Here is a 24146-nt window from a genome sequence, read left to right as displayed (position 1 = left end):
CATAGACACAACTTTAAAAAAGTCCATGCTGATAAAAGAGTCAGTAGCATCTCTACTAAATTGCGTGCTGGCATACGTATGATATCCTGATATGTGTAATGACTCACAAAACATGTCACTGGCTGTCTTTTTAATTTTGAACAACTGTACGCTAGAGAGGAATTTCTGAATAGTGTGCCTATCTGATCTCGTCTGAAGAGCAGGCAGGATATTTGTCCAGAAATTCCTAGGGATGAATTGCCCAGCAGTGCTGACCACTTTAGGATATTCTTTCTCATCAGTCATAATCTTACAGAAACCCCAGGATTATGATTTAGATTTGCTATTTCAGATTAAACAGAAGCTGAACTCCTGTGCTTGTGATGGGCATAATTTTTTCTATTTTCAGTTTGTGACCAAATAAAGACATTGTGAACGGAACAGTCATTGCCTATAAATTAGGTTGTAAATTAGATTAATTCCAGACTGCTTAAAATAACAGATTGTAGAAATTGCTTCCTTAAAACTTTTTTTGAAAATTACAGTAAAGTTCATTACAGAACACAGCAAAGTACCAGGAAAAAGGCTATTCTTAACAAAGAGAAGAAAAAGGAAGGTAGAATTGGTATTAATTCTTCTACACATCCAAAATTTCCATGGAGCAGTGATTATATTGCATCTGTGAGGCATGTATTGTGTCCTGATCCCACCATCACCAGTTCAGAGGTCCTGGGAAATCTTTTCACCAATGTATTTTTTTTTCCCCACAGAAGTAGCTGCATCTTTTTTAGGAGCCATAGTAAACTTGCTCTAGCTTGAAGGAAGTCTACTGTCAAGTCAGAAAAATTAGGTCACTTAGGTATGCAATGAAAAATCACCCTCTAATATAAGAATTGTAGCATTCCCTAGATGATCCATAGGTATAGCAAAGATACTAATTAAGTAAAGCAAAGCAAAAGAGAACAACATTCGAACACTGAGTTCCAAATTGCAGGTGAAATTACAGATGGTGACACTTAAGTTCCTCGGTGCTCTTGAACAGAGTAGTGCCAACATTTTGACTGTATTAATGGTCAACAATGTACTTGGCATACTGTTAATTTTTTCAGCAATAAAATCAGATTGACTAATATAAATGGAAAATAGTTTGAGTAGGAACAGTTTAGGGAGCCAAAATCATCCTGCCAGTTTAGAAACAAAGACATCAATCAAGAGGCCAAGGATAAGTATCAAATAATCAAGCAGATTATACACTAATACAATATAAACCTAACAAAAATATCTGCAACATAGCCACACCAACTAATGAAATAATTGTGAATAAGTCAAAATTAGAATTATAGAATCACAGAATAGTTAGGGTTGGAAAGGACCTTAAGATCACCTAGTTCCAACCCCCCTGCCATGGGCAGGGACATCTCCTGCTAAACCATGTCACCCAAGGCTTCATCCAACCTGGCCTTGAACACTGCCAGGGATGGACCATTCACAACCTCCTTGGGTAACTCATTCCAGTGCCTCACCACCCTTACGTAAAGAACTTCTTCCTCATATCCAGTCTAAACTTCTCCTGTTTAAATTTTAACCCACTACCCCTTGTCCTGTCACTACAATCTCTAATGAACAATTTAATGATTAATAAATAGAAAAGGGATTAATAAACTCATTGCACAATCTGCAAACATACTTCATTAATAAATAGAACCAATATTATGATTAATAAGTAGAAAAGGGATTAAACTCATTTCACAATGTGCACACATACTTCAATCTGCTGTATCTATTACATTTACCTGCCTTGATAATACTCCCAGTAAAGCTGGTGGGAGGGTGGTGGTGTTAGCTGGTTCTACTGTAGTTTGATGGTTCTAGTTGCTACATTATTAGTATTATGTACCCAAGCATAGAAGATCATCCGAGTAACTCATGGATCAAATCATTCCTTTTAGCTAGGCTCAGCTGTATGTTTATAATCCTACATCAGAGCTCTAGCTTCGTTTACGGAACTTTGCAAAGCAATGAAAAAATTCTTCTCCCAAACCCATGTCTTCTGCAGGTCAGTTCCGGAAATCAGTGAACACTGCAAAAGGCATCTGCATGAGGGCTTCTAAGGTCATCTGTAGCAAAACTGATGCCTTAGTGGAATGCATGACTAATTTTGCTTCTTTGTTTAAAGACAAGCTTTACTTATGAAAAATGCACTTATTTATACTTACTTTTTACTTATCCTTACTTACACTTTTACTTATGAAAAATACACTGTATGATCATGTATTTAAATTACATCTACTGTATCAGAATTGTTTGGAGAAACCCATTTAGCACATAACCTCAGCAGTCTGAAACGTCAGAATGTTTTCTTTCTTTCTTTTTTTTTTATTTTTCTGCCAGTAGTCTCCTTAAAACATTAACAGTTTGTCTGATGTGAGTTTGAAACACGATTCCTTGAGAGGGACAAAGGCTGAATTTTCTGATGGGGCTCAGTAGTTAAATATATAATACAGAAAAGTTAAGAGAAAGAACTAAAGAAAAAAACATTTGATTTTTAAATATACCTCCTTTAGTATGTGACAGGATGAAATTTCATACAATATGGCTTTGTGTCTAAAACATAATAGCATGTTTTGTCTCACAGCAGTTGGGCCATATAGGAACTTAGCATGCATGATATGGCAAGTCTCAATATTCACGCTTCATTTACTGTCACACTAATCACTTAGGAACAGTTACTAGCCATGACAGCGTACATACTTTCTGAAATACTGCATACAGCAGAATATGTAAGTATTGTTCTGATAAAGATTAGGAATATTTTTAAACACCTACTCTGATGACATCTATGAAACTCATTGCTTTTCAACTTAATCCCAAAAGCTATATATGGTCTTAGCTCAAGAAAAACAAACACCATATGAACCTGTCTCACTTTAAATATATATGAATCTGACTAGACTTGAGCAGTTGTAAATCTCATTGGATTACAAGAATTTGATTTAATTTCAGAAAACAGCCTAAAATGTCTTTCTACTGCAGAGGAAGGTCAGTATTTGGTCAAGCAGAACATGACTAAGATCACTGAAGTTTCGTTTAAGCTCTTGAGGAAAAAAAGTTTTGGGCATGTGCAATGAACTTCTGAACTTGGGGTGATTTGCTTTTAAATGCAACAAAGAAGGCAGCTCAAATTCACATTAATAATTAAGACAAATGGGCATTAAAACAAATGGAGATAATGCACTGTCTATATACTCCTAACAGCATGAGGTAAATACTTCCCAAAGCAAAAATCATTTACTGTGCATATTTTCCATGTGAAGATACGACTCTCACAGCATATCATTAATTCATTTCTCGATTGACTTTTATAGCATGGCCTAGAGGAGAGAGGCACCTAATTCCCTTTGGAAATCTCAGCTCGCTTTTATTCTAAGTAATCTCTTGCAACCTGAAGTGCTGAAAGACAAAACCACAGTTAACCTGAACAATCACAACATTTAGCAGAGTTTAAATTTTAATGGTATGAAGAGAATAAACAAATTGGTGCAAATCAGGCAGGGCAGCACACAGCAACCCTTCCAGCTTGTTTCACAGAAAATGCCATGGTCCCCTCAACAACAGGGCTCCTGTAAAGTCCCTGTGGTATCCCACCTGCTGTTGCACTGCCATGAGGGTTGCATTCCCCATTTCACTCAAGTCTGCTTGAGAATGGCAGTCTTTTCCCCTTGTCACAGGCTTTATGAGTCTCCTGAATTTTGACACAAAACTGTATCAACACCGTATATTGTAGTTTATGTTTTCTTTCCAAATCGATCATCTTCTGGCCAGCTGATACAGATATGCCCTCACATGCCTTAATAGTTTGCATCTCTGAATATAATATGCGTGACCCTACTAGCAGCAGCTATGCAGCACAAAAAATTGGAGCAGGGCTTACCTAAAGTAACATTTCCTTTCTATTAAATATCAACAGTTTTTCTGTTACAGCCATGCCGAGAACACCTACCATCATCAAAGACATGATGTGCCAGCTGCAGCATGCAGAAGCTGCTTCCCTAACGCGCCTGGTGTGCCTCCATGGAGCTTTTGTAGAGTTTATTTAGCCATCATGAAACCACTGCAACAAGTGAACACAAGTTTTGATGCAATGCTTTTAGCTTTTGATACAGATGAAGGCATAAAGCGGCACCTCAAGATGAGAATCTAACGGAATAAAGACATTACTATTTTTTCAATGTTTTACACAGAGGTTACTGAGAACTAAAACTGATGAACAAAGAGAGACAAAAGCTTTTGAAGGCTCACTGAAGCAGAGCTTTACTTGTTGCTGATCAATCACAAAATACAGCATTTGCTTTACAGCACGATGTAGAGGTACTTCAAGCCATACTGTACAGTAAACGTCAGTCACAGGAACCACATTTCAGTGTTGGGATTGTCCCCTACACTCTCATAGGGCTGACAGCAGCAGTTCTAACATTGTGCTGGATTTGCATGATCTTTAGGAGAGGCTGTCTTGAAATAATCAATGCCTCTTGTGCTCTTCCCAAATTGAGGTGCTGGCAGAAGTTTAGATTCAGAAACACTGAGCTCTGTACAAATATATGATGGAAAAGTAGAGTCTCCAGGTTTCATAGGCCATCTGCTTAATTGTGCTCTTTTGGCGCAGTACCTCACTAGAAGCAAGATTAACACATTAGTAAAACATCCTGCTCAGGCTTCTTAGATGAGCTAGGCTGGGGCAAATCCTGCACTAACATGGCTATACTGCTCCCAGTATCTGTCCTTGCTCTGTGCTTCTGCACACCACTGCACTCCACAGTCTTCAGACACTCATAATTTTGATAAGGGTGTACAGAACTATCTCTTTGGAATTTAGAAATTAGTGTGATCCCTTTTAAGTATATTACCATATCATAGCATCAACAGTCTTACCTGCTCAAGTACTAAAAACGTGGTCAAGGTGTTTACTCTTAATATAAAAGCCATGACTGCCAATGCTAAGTATTCACAGACACAGAACAGACATAATGTTTGATTCTTTGGTACTGCTGCTAATGTTGACGTAAAAGAGGTCAGAGCTCCATTTGGAAAGCTGTGGAGGCAAGTTCATTCAGTGCATTCCAGGAAGGTAATAATAACCCTGACCTGTCTGAACTAATTCTCACTTGACAGTTGCACAGATGCCATTAGCTGGAAAGCAGCCAAGAGGAATAGCATTTCATTAAAAATTAATGTAACAAATGATGGTTCTAACAATATAGGCCGCTAGGGTTTGATTGGTTGGTTTGGATTTTTTGTTTGTTTGTGGGTTTTGTTTTATTTGTTTGCTTATTTTTCTCTTTTCATTAATATAGATATACCTCTAGGTATATAACTTTTATGCACTGGGTAAATTTTTTAAAGAACCTACTAACCAAGTAGGTAAGCCATAATTATAGTTGCAGCTCCTGAATTTCTCAGAATGGAGAATTAAGATGCTTACTTAAACTGCTCATGAGTCACATGAGGCTTCAGAAACTCAAGTTTAGTCACACCTAAACTGCACAATGAAGTGATCTGACCTCTCATGGCAATTAACATTTGATAATGGCCAGTAAGCTCAGTCATGACTAGATCATAAAACCATTTGTAAGGCATGTGTCATCAATAAATGCAACTCAAGTCAAAAACTTACATATGAGTTTATTTTCCCCTAACTCTTTCTTCACTAGATTTGATGTGGTTTGGCGTCCATTTCAGATGTATTCTACAACACAACACTGATTGCAATATCCAGCTTGAAAGGTCTGATTCATGTAGGAAGCAGAATATTAATGCTCTTACAGAATACAACACCCTTAAAAATGAGTTTGGTTGACTGGAGATTTAAATGCTAATCCTAAAGAGAATCAGTCAATATACAACAGACTTAACAGTAGCCTGGATTTTGTCCTCCTATAGCCTGAGATGCACCAGGGCTAGCTCTTGCTCTGATGCCTCAGAATAACTATGCTGGGCTATGAAACCTTCCAAATAAACCCAGTACCAGCTATTAAGAGCCTAGGGCACAAAGATAGCCAACACTGTTCATTGACAGTATTGCACGTGTTTACCCCTACTTGTTCCATATCATTTTGATAAGAACAAGGTTTACATTTGATACTAAGTATTGTTTTGCCAGGATAATATATGCTAGAATGTGAAATGAAGAAAGAACTAAGGTCTGCATGGCATACATTAAAGGTAAGTAAAATAAGCTTATTTAATCAGCAAATATACAATGTATGTCCAATGATAGCATACTCTAAGCTATTGAGAATTCGGCTTTCTGCAATATGATCATGTAACTTCCTTAATTCCTGGGAATTCTGAGGTTGTGATATTCCAGGCAACATGGCTGCTAGGTACAGTGTTCTGCTACCTTTTAAAACTACGACTATTTCTTTAAACTAAAAGAGGACTACCTCAAGTATGTCACATTATTTCACTCAGTTTTCATCAGCTTCTCTCAGGTACTTCCCAGGAAATATTTCCTAAGAATTTTTAATCAGAACACGCCTTTTACCATTTTGCCCAAGAAAGAATTCAGCCCTTACTTCTTTTGATTTTACATGCTACCACCAATCAGCTATTTTGATTCTTAGAGCATCCCAACCAGTCCAGTACTGAAGATACTAATTATGGAAGCCACCGTGTATTCCTTAACCACAACAGACTACTTCTGAATATACTAGATTTACAGTTTACTGGAAGAACTTTGCTTGCTGTAAGTGCAATTAATGAAGGAAAACAACACAGTGGTGATACCTAATCAGATTTTGATTGTTTCAAAATTGTTTAAAGGGCATGAATCTTCTGATCAAGGTGAGTGTTTTTTAAAGGCCTCCTTCATGCACCTCAACAAGTTGAACAGAATATCCTTGGAAAAGAAATAGAGCTAAAAATAATTCCTAACACCCCAATCATTTTATGAGCTATTATTTCACCAGAAAATGGAGAAAATATATCTTTAATCCTGAACAAAAACTCTTCAAGGTTTATGTTCTCCATAAACCTTTCACTGAGAACTGAAAATATAAGTTAGTAATGCAATAAATGCCCTAACAAATATATCAGATTTTTCACTTAATGCTTTTTACAGGCTTAAACCAAACTGAGTGAAAGAAAATCACCTTTTACAGTCTGACTCTTAAAGGAAGAATGCCTTTCTGTTATGCTTTTTAAAAGAAGGCATGGTGAATTTATATCAACTTCACTGAATCTTGGGGCATGATAAAAGGAAGAAAATACAGCAGTGGAGTTAACATTCCATAGCATTCTTTCTTCACATATTTATTTCCTCACTGGTTGGACATAAGCCAAAAAAAGGAGGGAATAATCCCTCCCAACCCCCCCTCGACCCCCCCCCCCAGCTTAGAAATAGCTGAAATAAACCTCTGGCACACAATGCAGTCAAAGCTCTGTGCTTTTCCTCCTCCCAACCTCGACAATCTGGATTGTTAATCTCCAAAGAAATCCAAGGAAAATACTTCCCCCCAAAAAAACAACCAAACTCTGAATTTCAAATTTGTCAAGTGTGTGCAGCCACTAAGGCAGTAAACAAATTTTGCCCTATTTTCCCTTATTAAATGAATACAGAAAGAAAAACAAGCTTTTTGGATCTTTTGAAAACTAAACTAAAAAAAAACCAAAGCCAACTATGTTCTAGTAAATAAACATTAGCACTGCCTTATAAATCTCTGCCTCTTGTCTGATATTTTGCCATTTTGGGTTTAAAAAGTCTTAATTTCATTCTAATGTAAATCACAACTGGTCTGTTTGCTCAGTACTTCAACAAGAATTTGTTGCAAGGCTGCAGCATGCAGGCAGTGCCCCAAGAAGGGTGACCTCACTTTAGTCAGTGAAGCCAAAGATCATCCATCACAGTTAACCTACAAATCTGTCTTGCTGGGGCCTCGGGTCCGTCAGCCACGTGGAAGCAGCTACTTGTCCTGTCCTCCCACAGCTCCCTAAAACATCGGATGGGTCTGATCTTTTCTATTACTGTATACCTCTCAGCTAATAAAAAATATTTTTATGGATATGGAACGATCAGGAGTACTTTGTATTTATTTATACAGCTCATTAAAGGTGGAGAGAGATTTGGAGGCAGAGAGAATGCCTCAAGCCTAGAAAGCTCAGGAAGACAGACCCCAAGCATATGCATGTATTTAACTATGTGTATGAGCCGCCTTTCTGAACCCAACAAGACTAAGTAATTACACACAAGTAGGCATCCTGGTCGTTTTGCAGCTATACTCCTAAGCTAAGACATGATAGGGAAATGATGCAGAACTGGTAAACACTGAGAGAAGGAGACCAAGATAATTATAATGAGAGCATATGGGCAATATACTGAAAGCTATGTAGTAAAAATTTCTGTACTATGTATCATTACACCCATACATTTAGAAAGACTTACATGATACAGAACCAGTTGCAGCTCCCTGACCCTCAGGTACTTGGTTCAGGTGATGTTAAGGAAACACACAGGATGGGATGTCACATTTGCACCAGCTTCTTCTCCAGATTCACTCTCCTGATTTAGCACACCACTGTTTCTCTTTACACTAATAGAGACAGATACTTTCTAAAGGGAACATTAGGTCATCTTCCAGCTGGCAGAATGAAAATCCAGTGCCTGATACCAACAGCATTAATACTTGTTAAGAGACAAATGTGCTAGTGCCAATTTGTTAAAAGAAATCTGAATTTGACTTTGAACTTGAACAGTGCATTCAAGGGTTTCTTAGGCACAGAGACCACAATAGAAGGAGAAAACAATGATATTGCACTAGTATGTAATTTGTGAAAAAAGTAACATGATTTTGAAGTGGTTTTTTTTAGAAAAAGTGAAACATTACATATCCACATGTACCTGTATTGAAGTATTTTTAAAAAGTTGTTCAGATTTAACATAACAGTTTATGCCTTTTTAACTATAAGCAGGTTGGAGGTGAACAACCAAATCACAAGCTCTGAGAATTTTAACTATCAGTTACTGAAATATGTCAATTTTAAGTGCTTGTACACACATATGAGTGAGGACGCAGTCCTATCTGACACTAAGAAATTGGCTTGCAGTAGGGAAGAACTCAATCCTGAACTATTTTTGCAAATCCTAACCTGTTAAAGTAGCATAAAAGAAGAGAGACAGCTAAGCAGGGAGTGACTGCTATTTAGGTATAAATCAGCACAGGTGATTTAAGAACTAAAATCAAAATTGTTACCTATAATAGTGACCATTAAAGGTCAGATTTCCCAAAGACCCAGCTGTCACTAAAAATTGACTGCCAGCAGAGCTCAAGCCACTCCTAGTGACCCAAACTAAGCAGTTGGATTTTTAAAAGATTTTGCACACATGGAATTGTGGAATCCATGGAGCTCTGTGACACGTGTGCTGCCACCAAAGCAGGATGGGCAGGTAAATAAACATGTGGGTCCCACTGCAGGGTCCTAAATGGATATTAAGCTTTGGTGAAAGTAGGCATTTGAGGCAGACAAGGACTAGTATTATCAGCTTCCAAACTGAGAACAAGGAGCCCAGAGAAAAGTACCACAAATAACTCATGAAGGGACTGTCTGAGCACAATCCCATTTGATTCTTCCCAGAAAGGAAGAAGCAGTTGTGTCTGCCTCAATTATTTAGGGGACAGGAGAAGGCCTAGATATGAGAAAGGGATCACTGACTTAAGAATAGGGAATAGAAGCCAACATACAGCTTTGTGAAATAAGAGAGAAAGAGATGTAATTATGGAGGATTCCGAAAAAGAGGGAGCTCAAGAACAACAAAGTGAGTCAGTCAGTGTTGGGAGGAGAGCTAAGCAATCCACAAAAAATAAACTGAATTTACTGGTTGGTTTTGATGTGATCTCAAGGAGGCTGTTGGTCATGAGAAGACATGGGAAGTATTTTATGATAATCACGATCAGAGGTGGTTGGGGAAGGAAAAAGAGTCTCTTGGAAAAGCTGGAAAGGCAAAAAAAAGTAAAGCATATATAGCAGTCTCAGTGCATGGGATAGGAAAGGAAAGACAAAAATCATCCTCACAACTTCAGGCCTAGGTGGCTAAGCATGCTAGCACTACAGTGAGGAGAAACTTCACTGGGAATATGCTCAGGTGAGCACAGGGCAGGGAATAGTAAGAATCTCTCTGCTGAAGCCTATAATGCTGAATAAAGCAGGGCTAGGTAGCAAGCCCAACCGCTCAGCTACTGAGCGTCCACACTGCCCCCTGGTTTATTTGGCCCATGCCAACTAGCACTCTCCAAAACCACTCTTAGACATAGTTCACAGAACAACCCATGCCAGCGACCATTCCCAAAAGGCAGCATGTACCAGGCTCCTACAAACAGGATGAGAAATACACTACCTTCAGTCTTACTCTAGAAAACACAATTCCCATGGCCTACAACAGAGGTCTTATGCTGGAAATTTAGAATCAAGAAACTAATACCAAAACCATCCAAAATAATAACTGTACCCGCAGCTGCATGGGGACGACATAAAGCCCACAGGAGATGTATGCCCAAGTGTTACTTAGCAGAGCTGTAGCTAACGTCTGCCACATGGCCTCGGGGCCAGAAGATTGTCCCTGGCTCTCCTTTAGTTAGCAGTATAGATGTAGGCTGTAGGTGACAGAAAAATGATATTCACCAAACACTGTCTGTCAACATCTCAGGGAAGATTCATGCCCTCACGGTTGCAGAATAAAGCTTGACTCAAGGGCACTTTAAGGATCAAATATGAAAGAAATAAAACTAGAATATAACACTACTTTACAAAAGTCATGATGCTGAAAGGAAGGGCAATAATAATATGGAGCAGGATTTTTTATGTCAGAGTGGTGAAATTAGTTTGTGGCACACTAACAGCATGCAGTAGAAATCAGAGCTTTAAGACTGCTATAGGATCTAACCAAAGTAGGCAATGCAAAATAATGGCCCATTCTTAACTTGCAATAGTGTCAGACAGAAAAGCATAAATGTCATCTATTTTTACAAGATTCCCGTGGATTTTATAAGTTTGAGTCCAAACAACAACAGTATTTTAAAAGTATTCTGGATGCCTAAACAATAGGAACAAAAAAGCAAACAATACCTTCATGAGAATGTGAAAGAAATAATTCTTTTTCACTTAAATTCTTTGCACTAAGATTCTCAGTTTCTAAATCCAACATGAAATATTAGAGCTTTTATTCATTTGTATTTCCAGCTTCCTATTGCAGCCATGATCATAAAACAAACACAGCTGGCATCTTTATTATTTTATTCATTGAAGGATTTAGCTGGACAAACATCACAAAGATGGTGGCTGCTTTCATTGAATTTATGATCAAATATGCTCCAGCATAAGATCAACTCTGTTACATCAATTATTATGAGATGTGAATAATTTAACAGAAAGTTGTCTATTTGTAAATCAGATCTTACAGATACAAATTCAGCTGAGGTGGCAGACAGTGGATATACACTGTATTATACATTAGAGCATTTTAAAGGATGCGGTTTTCTTGAGAATCACATTTAGTGATAAACATTGTAATTTACATTTTGGTATCCAGCTGCTAATTCAGACAAAAAAAATTCACTTTTTAATTAAATTTATCAGAGTACATAACTGTTTTAGTGATATCTTTCAAAATTACAGAATATATTTATTTCCTATGAAGGTTTAATTAAAAACAATATGCCAACTACCACTGTCACCATTGTTTTGTTTTGTTTTGTTTTGTTTGGGTTTTTTAACATAGATTTTCACCAGAGTCTGTTGTTCAGCATAATACCAAGAGAGTTATAATAACTTTAACGCAGCATGTGTGCCTTAGGATATGGGATTGACTCAATGCCTGAATGAAAAAGGTCAGTTCCCTTTGGAACCACTTGCCTCTTTGCCCTCCAGCAATGACAGGTGCACCAGCCCTACACTGAGGCTTGCTATTCACAGTGTGTTGCTGAAGATACATAATGTAACCTCTCCATCTTAATGCATCAGCAAGGATTACTGTCTCCTATCTTCCCTTTTTGACACTCAGGTCAAACAGACACTGAACACATATACATGATGATCAGCCTGCAGCCATTTCACATTCTCAAACAATAGCTTCAAACTTTAAAAGGTAGGTTATTTACAGAAATCAGTAATTTAACTGTGAAAACTGTTTGGCTAGCAAATAGCTTCAAGCTTGGAAACAAATCAGTTTTCATGAGTCTCCTAAAATGCCATGTGGTTTTGTATCATAAATTAAAAAAAAAAGAGAAAAAGAAAAATTCTTGCTTCTCTAACCTATATGGTAGGAAAGAAGTCAGAAATCTGAAGGCAGACACATGAAGTGCCACAGCCAGAAATGCAGGAAAGGAAGCAATTAAGATTTTCTTGCCAAAGCTGTAATGAGTTTTGGGAGATGGTCACAGGACAGTCTCACGAATGGCAACCTGTAAATACTTATAATTACCATCCTACCTCAAAAAAAGTAGGTGTTAAGAATTATGCTCAAAACCCCACATCAAATCATCATAAAAGTCAGTAAAATAAATATCTATCTGAGGTAAAGATACTTTGTGATGTTTGTACCACTGCAGAAACCTTAACTACTGCCTGTAGGTCTTTGGCTGGCAACAGAGCCAAACAGCATGGGTTTTGAGATGGCTTAAACTATCTGTAGAGATGACAAAACTCTGTAGCATAATGGTATTATTACATTTATTGCCTGTCTGCACTGTCTCTCCAAATTCTATACATTTCTGAGACCCTAAGATGAGAATCAAAGGAACTGTTGAGTTAAGGAAAAAATATCTGTAATACATGACAAAAAGCAGTGGATAGTATCAAGCCACTTATGCCAACAGCAGTGGCTTAGCACTAGGCAGTTTTGAATGCCAGCCCAATTCTTCAGGCGCCTATCATTTTGGCTTCATTTTGGAAGAATCTTGTCTTTAATGGCTACATACAAATAATGAGAGACACAGCAGTAAGGTCTACTTCACTTACATTACTGCCTTCACAATATGTCTTCAATTCCTCAGGCAAATATTTTTAAAACACATCCCAGAGACTCAATTTTGTCAGCAACATCATTATCTGGAGAAGAAAGATTTCATCAGAGAGGCCAACAGTACAGAACTGCAGCGAGAGGGCAGAATTAGGAATGTGAGGATATAATGATGCCTGGTGCCTCTGATCAGAAAGTATTAGACTTCAAACCAAGAAATGAACCCAGACACTATGGCAACATATGAGTAACAGACTACCAAAAACATAATTCTGAGAAATTAATAAAACATTGGCATGTAGAAATGCGTAAGAAGAAACAACAACTGGAAACATCTGAAAAGAGTTGATCAGTAAGTACTCAAAAACATTAATGAAGAACATACCTTGAAAAAAAATTATACCTGGAAACACCAAATAAACATGTCTATCTGATATACGTCTCAATATCTTAAGGAATTCTTAAGGAACTAGTGAGGATAGCAAACAAATGTAAGGCACCTTTTAAAAGTCTTTCCAGGGAATCTCTGCAAGATGAGTTAGTTCTCTTTCATTTCTGTTTACAGGCTTATTACTGTAGGTAAGTTACTGTAATGTTAGCTAATTTTTGTCTGCATTCTAAAGTATTGTATTAGACTTAAAAAACATATATACATATACTTCCCTTCTGATTTTTAAATAAGGAAGATAATCTTTGCAAATATTTGCTGGATGCTGACACACAATATAGACAGTAGAAACGAAACATAGACAATATGGAAACAAAACCAGTTTTAGGAAAAAACTAAGACAAAATGGCAATCAAAAGAAAGAAAATGTTACTAATGTATAACACATCAGATAAATTGATTATTTTTAAAAATCAACTTAATCATTGGTGGAATAAAGCGACAGGAAGATAATGTTTGATGCAATTGCTTAAGAAATCATGCTCTGTACACAAACTGCAAAGAGCCGAGATATGATACACTATCTCATGGACTGAAAACTAGCTGACAGACCATAAGCAAAGGGTAAGGATGAGTGGCAATGTATGGAGTTGAAGGGAAGTGTCCAGCTGTGTGCCAGAGGGATTAGCGTTAGTCACAGTTTTATTTAACATCTTTATTATGACCTGGGCCAAGGGATACACTGCATACTGGATCAATTCTTAGATGAAACTACACGTTGGAAACACCATATAAGACAAAGAAATTAGTGCAAAGAAGCTAAAAGAAGTGATATACATGGGCAAAAAATATCTACAAATAAGATAGAGCAGAGAGAACTACAGACCATTAACTACCAGGGAAGAATAACCCAAAATATGGATAGGTTTGGAGATAGTAATGCCAACAAACTCTAGTCCAATGCCAGAAACTGAATTAAATGACGCAGAAGACAACAAAGAACACCCATGCACACTATGGCTGTGCTTTCACAGATGAGTAAGGTATAGGACAGTAACAATCTAATTTTACTAATGAAACATAGAGTTATTAGGCTATTCTGATCCAGATTAGGAGGTTTATTACTACTCTTAACTGGGCCAAGAGGATGTAACCAATACCTAAGGCTTAGCACCACAAAAAGGGGGGGCAAGGGGGAGAAATTTGGAATAAAACAAAAATAAGTTGAAAATTAGGATAAACATTTTATCAAGGAGATCTCTTAGGAATACTCTTCCCACCCCCCAAAGGTTTAAAAGGTATAATATTTGAGCAATTTGCAGTTGTTCTAATCTGACAGAAACATTCAAATATAAATTGTAAAGAATTTTTCAACTCGGCAAACGGATGAACAAAGGAAATCCAGAGATCTTTCTCAGTCAATGGCTTTAAACGGCATCACAGAATTCATTACCATGGGGCTGACCCAACCTGCAGCGCATTTCAGCTCAGCACTAGCCGCTCCTGGGCTGAGAACGGTGCCTTTCGCACGGCTGCAGCTGAGCCCCTGTACGGAGCCAGAAACGGTACTAAGCGGGTGCAATGTACAGAAGCACACACACACACAAGCACTGAAGTGCAAACAACCAGCTTCCACCACCCTGAAATCACTGTAATAAACCCCATTAAGTACCGAAATAAACAAACAAGCAGTGTTAGGAAAACATTTGCGACCAAAACGCGGCCTCCACCGCTGCCTCCTCCCCGCCCTGCGCTGAGGGCCCTCTGAGCCGGCTCGAGCGCTCCCCCTCGCGCTGTCGCCTTATGGCTGCCGCGCTCCCTCGTCCCCTGAAGGCTCGCGGCTACCGCACCTGAGGGGAGAGAGCCGAGTGTCTGATACCGGAGACCCGATCGGATACTGGGGAAGCTGGGGCTTTGTGTGTGTGCAGTAAATTTGTGTCCTCATCATGGTAAATGGCTTCTTTGTGCTGCAGGTTGAGGTAGCTTTGTCATGCTGGGATTCCTAAGCTCCCTCAGGCAAAAGGTAAGAACTGATACAGGAGTGTTTATGTGAAATACAAAACAAAATGGGAAATTAAAAATGTTTAGTTTGTTTTTTTCAGTACAGCAGTATCACGGCAAATCAGGAGACAGAGGCAGGTTCATGTGCCTCTAAACCACAAATGTGCAAAGTCCTTTCATTTTGTGTCCAGTTTCCACCCATGCTCCCCCCCAGCAGGATTCCTGATCACTCCTCAAGTGCAACCTCAACATACTCGAGCTGCACGCAGTCACACGCATGTAATCCACCTTTTGCATAGGTATAGCTTTAAATTCTCATTGCTTAGTTGTATCCGTCAGAAAGGTTTTAGCAGTGACAACACTAAAGCTTTTTGTTCCTGCTGTGCTTGAGAGCTTGAATATTCTTTCTGTGGCACTACACAATACATTTCAGTGAGAAACCCTGGTGAAGAGACAGGAGGTGAAGGGGATAAAAGTGACAACTAGAAAAGAGTTTTGTCTTTAGTCAAAACCCCACTAAGGCAAAGATTTTCTTAAAAAAAAAACTCCAAACAAACAGAGCCCCAAACCAAAAATCCTTCCCAAGGCTCAGCTCTGAACAGTTCCATAGTTTGTGTCATTCTTGAAATGAAATACAGACCCAAAATACACGGACTCGTCTCTGTTCACTCAAATTGCTTTCTTCAGGAAGTTTTCACTGAATAACAGTCCCAAAATAGGCCAGTCCATCCTGGAATGCAACTTTTAAACACCCTGGCCTCAGGAGGGGAGTTCTCAAGTACAGAGGCTATCTTGTTAAAGGAAGAAATCCCCAGCAGTGGGACTGGCCGTGAGAATAAAGTGTTATTTATATAATAAATACTGCCATGTTGGGGAATTACGAAGCAGTAGTTCTATTTATGCAGAGCAGAATTTGTTTTCAACAGCACCTTTTCTTTCCAACCTAATTTCTCACAATACAACCCATTATGACAGAAGGATCTGAAAAAGCTTTTTATATCCTACCAAATATACACAAGGATAATTAGTTCTCTTTTGTTATTCTTCTGTAAGGGTTTATTATTGTGAAGGAGCTTTTACAAATTGAAAGAGGTTGCATTGCATTTTGAAGGCAGAGCTGTGCTTGGTTTTTATTGTGTAGAGATAATTGAACAGAAAAGCTCAGGAAAAAAGGTTAAAATATAATTCATTATGGATTCTATAGGAAGATCAGATTACCACATCTTAATTCTTTTTAGGCCAGTATTTTATAATCACATTCCACAATATGTTAGGTCATGCAATGTAGGGGAAGCTTCACACTAGATAGAAGCAAATGTCAATGCAAGTTTTGTTTCCTAACATTTTAAGCATTTTTACAAAATTTATAAATCACTTCTTATCTAGAAAATATTCTCTTTATAATCTTTGGGTAGTTTGACAACCAGTGAAGAAATCCAGTGTTAAAGTCTCCAAAGAACTTAATTCACTATAAGCAATACATTATTTCCCAAAAGTACACTTCCCAAAAGTAGTCTCTATTATTGTGACTAATTCTAGTTTAAGAATTGTAGGTATTTGACTTATTACATAATGAGCCTGATGGAGTTCACTTTGTCACTGCTGTTACATTCCACAGTCTAATTTCCAGTTAGACTAGGAATTAAAGAGCCACTGGCTTGTGTCCATCATTGTTCCATTGTCTGGCTCTGCCTTTAAAATTCACATCGCATGGAAGCTAGTGTAGTCAATCAGGTGCAATTATTTTGCCTCCGATATACCATCTGTGTTTTTTTGGGAGGTTTGGTGTTGCAGTTTTTTGCCTCTGTTTCTTCTGCCCTGACAGACACAAAGCTGGCTCTGTAGATGTTGGAAGAGTGTTATTCTCCCTTCTTACTAACCTCTCCTTACATAAACTGAGTCTCTTTGAAGACTTCTAAACCCATATTCTCTCTTCTATGCCAGGACCTCAAAACATGTATACGAACAAGATAAAGGGCCAGACTGTGCCTGAAAGATGGAACAGTAGATAGTGAAAGCTTTATTGTGTTTATAAAATTTAAGGTGTTCTCTTCCAATTTGGGAGCACAAAGTTCAATGTTGTGCTCTGTTTTAAAGTTTCTGTGGCAGTTTCTATGTGAAAAATTCCATAGCTTTTTTTGTATCTCAATATTCCCCTTTATAAATTGCAGTAACAGAACTTCATGTCAGAGGAGCTTAAGCACACACATAAATCTTTCCAAGACCACAAACACTGGTTTCTAAGCTGTATCTTTCAAAGGTACTATAATGTTGAGAGGAAGTAACTCTGCAACAAAACCAATACACATGTAAAAACAAAAGGCTTTATGTCTTAGGTCTCATGTTTATCCCAACTACACTTAAAGCAATTCTGTTTCAAATGGGACATTTTTGTGACATCAACAGTCTTTAACAAATTAAATTGGGAAGTTTAAAAGGATTTTTCTTTTTTTGAAGATCAGAGATTACTGCTTTTTGAAACATGCTAACAAAGAAAGAAAAAATCTAGAATGAATCACTCTGTCCATGTATTAAGTTTTATAGCTGAATTATAAACCCTTGGGAATATGATGTCTGCAACAGAAATGTTTATATATCCTTAGCTACAGTTGTGCAAGCAACAGCGCTCTAATACAGCACACAAATAAAGATTTACACTAGAAAAAGAGAAAATCCTTTACATTTTGAATGTAAATGATACATCATTTTCAGTTCTATTGTATTAGAACTGCAATATGAAGCAATAAACTCTGTGTATTGTCATTGTTTTCACTATTTGAAACCCTTCATTTACGCTGAGAAATTGTAAATCCTTCCTTATGCATGGAGCATTGAAACTGTATAAATATTTTTGAAGAGGTTTCCTAGATGTTAAAAAGCTCAGGACTTATTTGAGTCAGCCTGTGATGTGATCATAACTTGTGTCAATTATCAAATCTCAGAGACTGAGGGTTTGTTCTAAGAAAATTGGGGTTTGGCTTTGTGTTTTTGTTTTGGTTGGGGGGGTGTTAGTTTTTGTTGGTGTGGGGGGGTTTTTTGTTTGTTTCTTTTTTGTTTGTTTGTTTGTTTTTTATGAAAACTACTTTCATGCAGTGTCCTTGAAAGAAATAAATGAAAGCAACTTTTAAAATTCAAATTATTATTGTACTTATTCATGTAGAGGAGATAGCACTGGGTGTAACTGCTGTTAAAATACAGCGAAACATTCAGTCCAAGCCTGCAGAATGGGTGGAACAGAGTGTCAGAATCCATTCACATTACTTACGGAAATATATGCCCCCAAGCAAACACACTCACATCCATATTAGTTTCCTTGTCCCTCTTTCCCAATCCAGACCTAATTGCCTATGTTGCAATATAATTGCTTCTTCCAAGCTTTTGGATTTCATTAACTACTTTCAAAGAAAAAACGAACTTGCAAGTTTTTTCATTGTTCAAGGACAGAATATAGAAAATTCTAGTGACTGACTTTTAAAAAGGAAAGCTATGACTTTCAGGGAATTACATTATTGCAAGCAGTAAACCTGAAGTAGAGTCAAACATTGCAAGATGCCTGCAAGGATCACAAGAATTGGCAAAACTCACAAAAGCCAGCTATAAGTGACATTGATCTTCCTGTTCGCCCCTTTAGAGTAAACTGGAAATGGACTCTTCCATAAAAGCCACCAAATTAGTCTCCCAGTCTGAACAAAAAAAGCTAGAAACTTTCTTTCCTCTTGAGTGTTGAAATTCAATTAATTCAGTGCCAGCTTTATGTGTCCAATTGCAGGAACCAGAAAGTTACTTGTAACCATGGAGGATCCAGCAGTTATGTAGAGTGAGCTGCAGAGTCATGAAGAACACATATGAAGGACTCCTGGCTCTGCAGACATACAGGTTCTGACTGAAAGAATGAGCATTTTTGGTATCACATCCAACAAACTAACACCTAATTTTAGCTATGGTCATATTACAATAAGAGACTTCTCCTCCCTCAGTTAACCACAATTTCAGAAGTTGTTGGGTTTGTTTGTTTGTTTGTTTTAAAATGAAAAATGCCTTTGTGCTTCAGTCAAAAACACTGGACCAAATTGGTCTGGGAAGGAGCAAATGGAGAAAAAATAATAGAATAACAAAGTAAATACAAACCTCATCACATTTTAGGCAAGTGACCATGCTATGAATTTTACAGCTGTAGACATACTCCATTACTAATAAACTAGGACACTGAAAAAAGATTTAGACTTCTATCTACCCTATCAGTAACTTTTTTTCCTTATAATGAACACATTCCTTCACCAAAACATTTAATATTTTCAACTTCAGTGGTGAACTTGGAGGAGGAGATACTTCAGACTCCTGCTGTCTGTTGAACTGCCTGGAAAACTACCAACCAGACAGCTAGTTGCTACCAACAATAAAATTCGGAGTGAGGATTGGAAAGAAAACAGCAATTCTGGTGCAGCAAAGGCTTAGCCTGATTGCAAAATATTTCAGTGAAAACAGAGTGGTGAAAAACTCTGACAGCTTTTCTAGCAGGACAAGTTGTTGACATAGCTGCTACTGTGCGTATCCAACTCATATATTTTGAAGAAGGCAACTGGGTATGCTTTCTTCAAAATATAAGAGATATTAATCACTCAATACAGAGCTGCCCAAATATCCTGTCTACAGAGATTCTTCATGTGCTGAGAAATCTTCTAGTAAACTTTACAGAGATGATTGATTAGGCATTCCTGGTTTATTAGGCAACCTTTCTGGCTTTTGAGCACAATACCTTTATATCAGTGTCCCATCTGACGTAAAAACTCAGGAAACATTAAAGGAAAAAAATAATAGAAAAAGGCACATTGATTCTTTTCAGTTGTGATAATCAAAATATAACTGGTATATAACTGGTATAGTTATCAGCTCACAGCAATGACCAGATGGACCTGGCAACAGGGGATGACAATATGGAAACAACACTCGAAAACTGATTAGAAACATATTATTTAAAGGTCTCTTTATTGTTACAGATGAATAGGGAAAACAAAATTCAAAACTGATGGCCCAGGGCAGTAACACTGCATCTCTCACTGAGCTCAATACACTTGCCAGCTGACATCTCCAAGATGAAAATATGATGCTATACAGTTTCTCAATATTTACAAGTAACTGGCAATTCAAAAATATTCAAAGCTGGCAGAAGCAGGAAATAATAATACTTCAGTAATTCCATATTTGTACTGTAATTAAAAAGGATAAAGACATTTTAAGTCAACTAAGATAACTTCAGCTTGGCATGAATCACATCCTTGAAGAGTCAAAATAATAATGAAAGAAAAACCAACTTACTTATTCCATGCTTGTCTAAGGTTTTTAGGGCTGTACTGTGTAAACCGTTCTGCAAGAAAAAGAAGAGGCACGATAAATTATTTACCCTAAAACCAAGATTTTTTCCCCCGCAAATATACTTATCTATTGTCAATTTTCATCATTTCATCAGCTCAAGTCCCAGGACAGGAAAACCAACTAGCATAGGAGCAACTGCCATATAAACAGGGACAAAAAAACCCCAACAAACAACCCCCCAAAAGACCTCCAGCTTGTTAAACCAAACCAAACCTTTATGACCTAAAGCTCACTTACCTGTGGCATCACCAGAATTGGACATTTTTACAATTATTTCTATTTGCTAGGGCAAAACAAGTAGCCTGAAATCTAGTATGTTTTTTTCCTTCATCACAAATACAATTTTCTGACCTCACTGCCATGCTTTCATGCTTCTCAGGAGGTGTAAGAGTAAGACACAGTTGTGCAAAATATATTAGCTACATAAAAGTCCATTTTCCAAAGAACACTTACAAATAATGAGCAGAACTAACAAATATGAGACTTATTTACTCAAAAAAATGATTTCTTAAGTTCAGATATAAGTACTTTTCCCTCTCATATCCATGAAGATGTTTGCTCTGCAGGAGACCCTAGTTGGCAGAGGAAGATGCTATGAAAGCTGCTGCTGAAGTGAAGAGCCAGTACTCTGTTAGCCCTTTGAACACGAGCTAAGTGCCTCTCAGGAAGAAACAAATGCAAAACAGCTGGAGAATATAATAACACTTTCCATGAAGCCTCACTGTACTGAAATCCTAACATGTAGACTGGTACTTGCCCTGATCAACTACCTTAGTATTATGGCATTAGTTGCTGTGAAGAAGTTCTCAGCTTACAAAATACTCCATAAAATCTCAAGATTTAATTCTGATTCCTTTCCACCCATGAGCATGACATTTGACAGGCACACTGTACACTTACAACACTACTTTATATACACACATAGTCATGCATCTTACTGTGCAAAACAATTGTAAATTTGTGCTTTGTGTTGGGTATTAAAACATAATCACAGGCAGTGACTGTCATGCCATGTTACTAGTACTGATCCATGACTTTGTAAGTTGGAGTTGTAATGGGTGGGGTTGTATTGAAATTCCTGTATATATATACTCTGCTTTTATCAATTCTAAGGTTGTCATATATGCTTCATATACTCACTTCTGAAGATGCCAAAACTATAGTACACACAGCATTCTAGCATTAATGTGGATGATTTTGTTTGTTATACCTGGTGGGTTGGTTTTTTGTTTGGTTGGTTGTTTTTGTTTTATTTTGTTTTTTACTTTAACTTTCTGCATAAGATGTATGCAGAAACTTCAACTCTCATTGACTTCATTATTGGAAGTTTTCATTACACAGCAGACCTGCAAACTCTGAGGGCCACTTCACACTTACAAACCCTGTTGCTTTAACCAGATTGATGCAGTTAAAGAAATGAAATCACTCCCTCTTAGATATGTTTGACAAGTGTACTGAAAACTGGAAGCTATGTGACTATAACTAGTTTTAGCACTGATATAAATTATAAATATCACTTATGTAATATTGTATGTAAGTTACTCAAGTAACTTTCTTAGCAAAAACCAACAAATGCTAATTACACGGTCATATTCTTAAAGGCTTTTAGATGTAGATGAATGCATGAAACAAAAGCTTAAATTTTTTTTTGTGGTTTTAGTTGGGTTTTTTTTGTTTGGGTTTGGGTTTTTTGGCATTACCAACAAAACATTTATGCATTTGCAAAGTATTTGACTACTGTAGATGATGATTAAAATAGCACCCAGCTGACTCCTCTGTCAGAATAAAGTTTATCTAAGAAAAGAGATGACTTTCCGCAACTCACAGATGTGCCATCATTACATGGTTCTCAACAAACTAAAGTTACTAACAGTTGAATTATTATGAACTCTGTCATACAGCATTATAAACTTTAATTTGTTATTAGGATTAGAATATTGTAAGATATAAATTATAGTCAATGTGGTACATTTTATTAATAGAAAAATCTATTGCTTTGTAAATATATCATTCCAAATGAAATATTTTTATTGCTAATTTTATGCGTATTTCTTAGCATATTTGAACTCATTTCTGATATGCTTCATTGTAAGTATGTGCAAGTGATGAGATTTCCTTAAAATTTTCTGTGTGCAAATATTACAACAAAATAACTTAGCATCACACTTGAGACATTCAGATTAAAACTATAGGAAGTGCCAATTTCTTTTTATCTGTATTATGCAATGCATGCAATGCATCTGCTACAGATGTGCCAATGCCCTGAGGCAGGTCTTTAAATCAAATGGGTGAAGTAGTCAGGATCATTATTAGATGCCGTCATGGATCAGTACTAGTAACATGGCACCACAGTCACTGCCTGTGATTATGTTTTAATACCCAACACAAAGCACAAAGAAAATTTCTGCATTGAAGTACATGTTCTGTAGTAAGTAGCTCAAGCATCATGTTGGCATTGAGAGTAAACCCCAAACTTACAATGGAGGATAACATTAAAATTCAAATTGTACCTATTGTTTACTAGTTTAGCTTCTGCTCTCCATAGGAAAAGCCTGAGCTTCAGTAAGGTTAATAGCCAAGTTGCACTGGCCTGAGCTCACCCTTGAATTTCAAATTCAATTTTAATGCACAAATGTGCACTATAAACACATACGCAAGCAGATACCTACATGAACTGGAATAAAGACTTTCTATACTTTATAAGTAAGTAGTTCAACACTGTCCATTTATGGCAAAGGCTGGAAAATATGCAGCTAGACAGTGCTGCATAACAAGTCTGAGATATACATGGGAGATCAGCTAATAAAGTGCAGATTTGCACATTAATCTGTTTTGGTGCAGAAAAGTACTGAATGGAAAGAGACCTGAACTGACTTGAAGCATAGCTGAAAAGCTGGCTGGAACTGGGGAAAGACAGATTTTGATTTTATCTGTCATTCTGCAATATGTTTTGGTCAGATACTGAGCTGGATCAAACTGGCACAGCAACACAGACTTCAGCAGACCCACATTCACTTAAAACTGTTGAGCATTACCATATACAACATATTTTCTTGACTGGGCTGTGAGAGTTTTAGGCCATTTTCTCTGTGGGAGGAAAACGTAAGATTCAACCACTTGGCCAAATTGCCTTAAGGCTTTCATGTCCAAAGATTCATTTCAGTTCTGCAAGAAACAAGAACTACTGTTATGCCAGAGGAGTTTTTAGTGAAAAAGTGATACACTGGAACCAGTTTTGTAAATGCTGTTACAGGGGACATGCATAAGCAAAATGAACAAGCTTCTCAAAGGGATCTTTGTACTTTATTGTCTACTGCTCTATACTAAACCTTCATTAAATAAGTACCTTACACACCATATTTATCAGTCATGGAGAGAGAAAAATTAGGGGGATAACAT

At 37.3% G+C, this 24146-nt stretch overlaps 1 protein-coding gene across 2 annotated transcripts in view; it reads right to left on the bottom strand.

The window, feature by feature from the left end:
- Positions 1-24146, bottom strand: part of CDK14 (cyclin dependent kinase 14) — a 318203-nt gene that overhangs the window by 69107 nt on the left and 224950 nt on the right. The window contains exons 12-13 of one of the 2 annotated variants that reach the window (XM_031052481.2): positions 20691-20739; positions 20460-20581 (exon numbers count right to left, since the gene is read on the bottom strand). In XM_031052481.2, the coding sequence (XP_030908341.2) occupies positions 20494-20581; positions 20691-20739 (137 nt within the window). In that variant the 3' untranslated portion in view covers positions 20460-20493. Of the gene's footprint in view, positions 1-20459; positions 20582-20690; positions 20740-24146 lie in introns of those variants that run through there. The other variant, XM_005152937.3, reaches the window with a different exon arrangement.

This window comes from Melopsittacus undulatus, chromosome 1 (assembly GCF_012275295.1).
Source record: "Melopsittacus undulatus isolate bMelUnd1 chromosome 1, bMelUnd1.mat.Z, whole genome shotgun sequence".
Classification (NCBI taxonomy): Eukaryota; Metazoa; Chordata; class Aves; order Psittaciformes; family Psittaculidae; genus Melopsittacus; species Melopsittacus undulatus.
The sequence above is the reverse complement of the archived record's forward strand: the minus strand, read 5'-3'. Positions and strand labels throughout refer to the sequence as shown.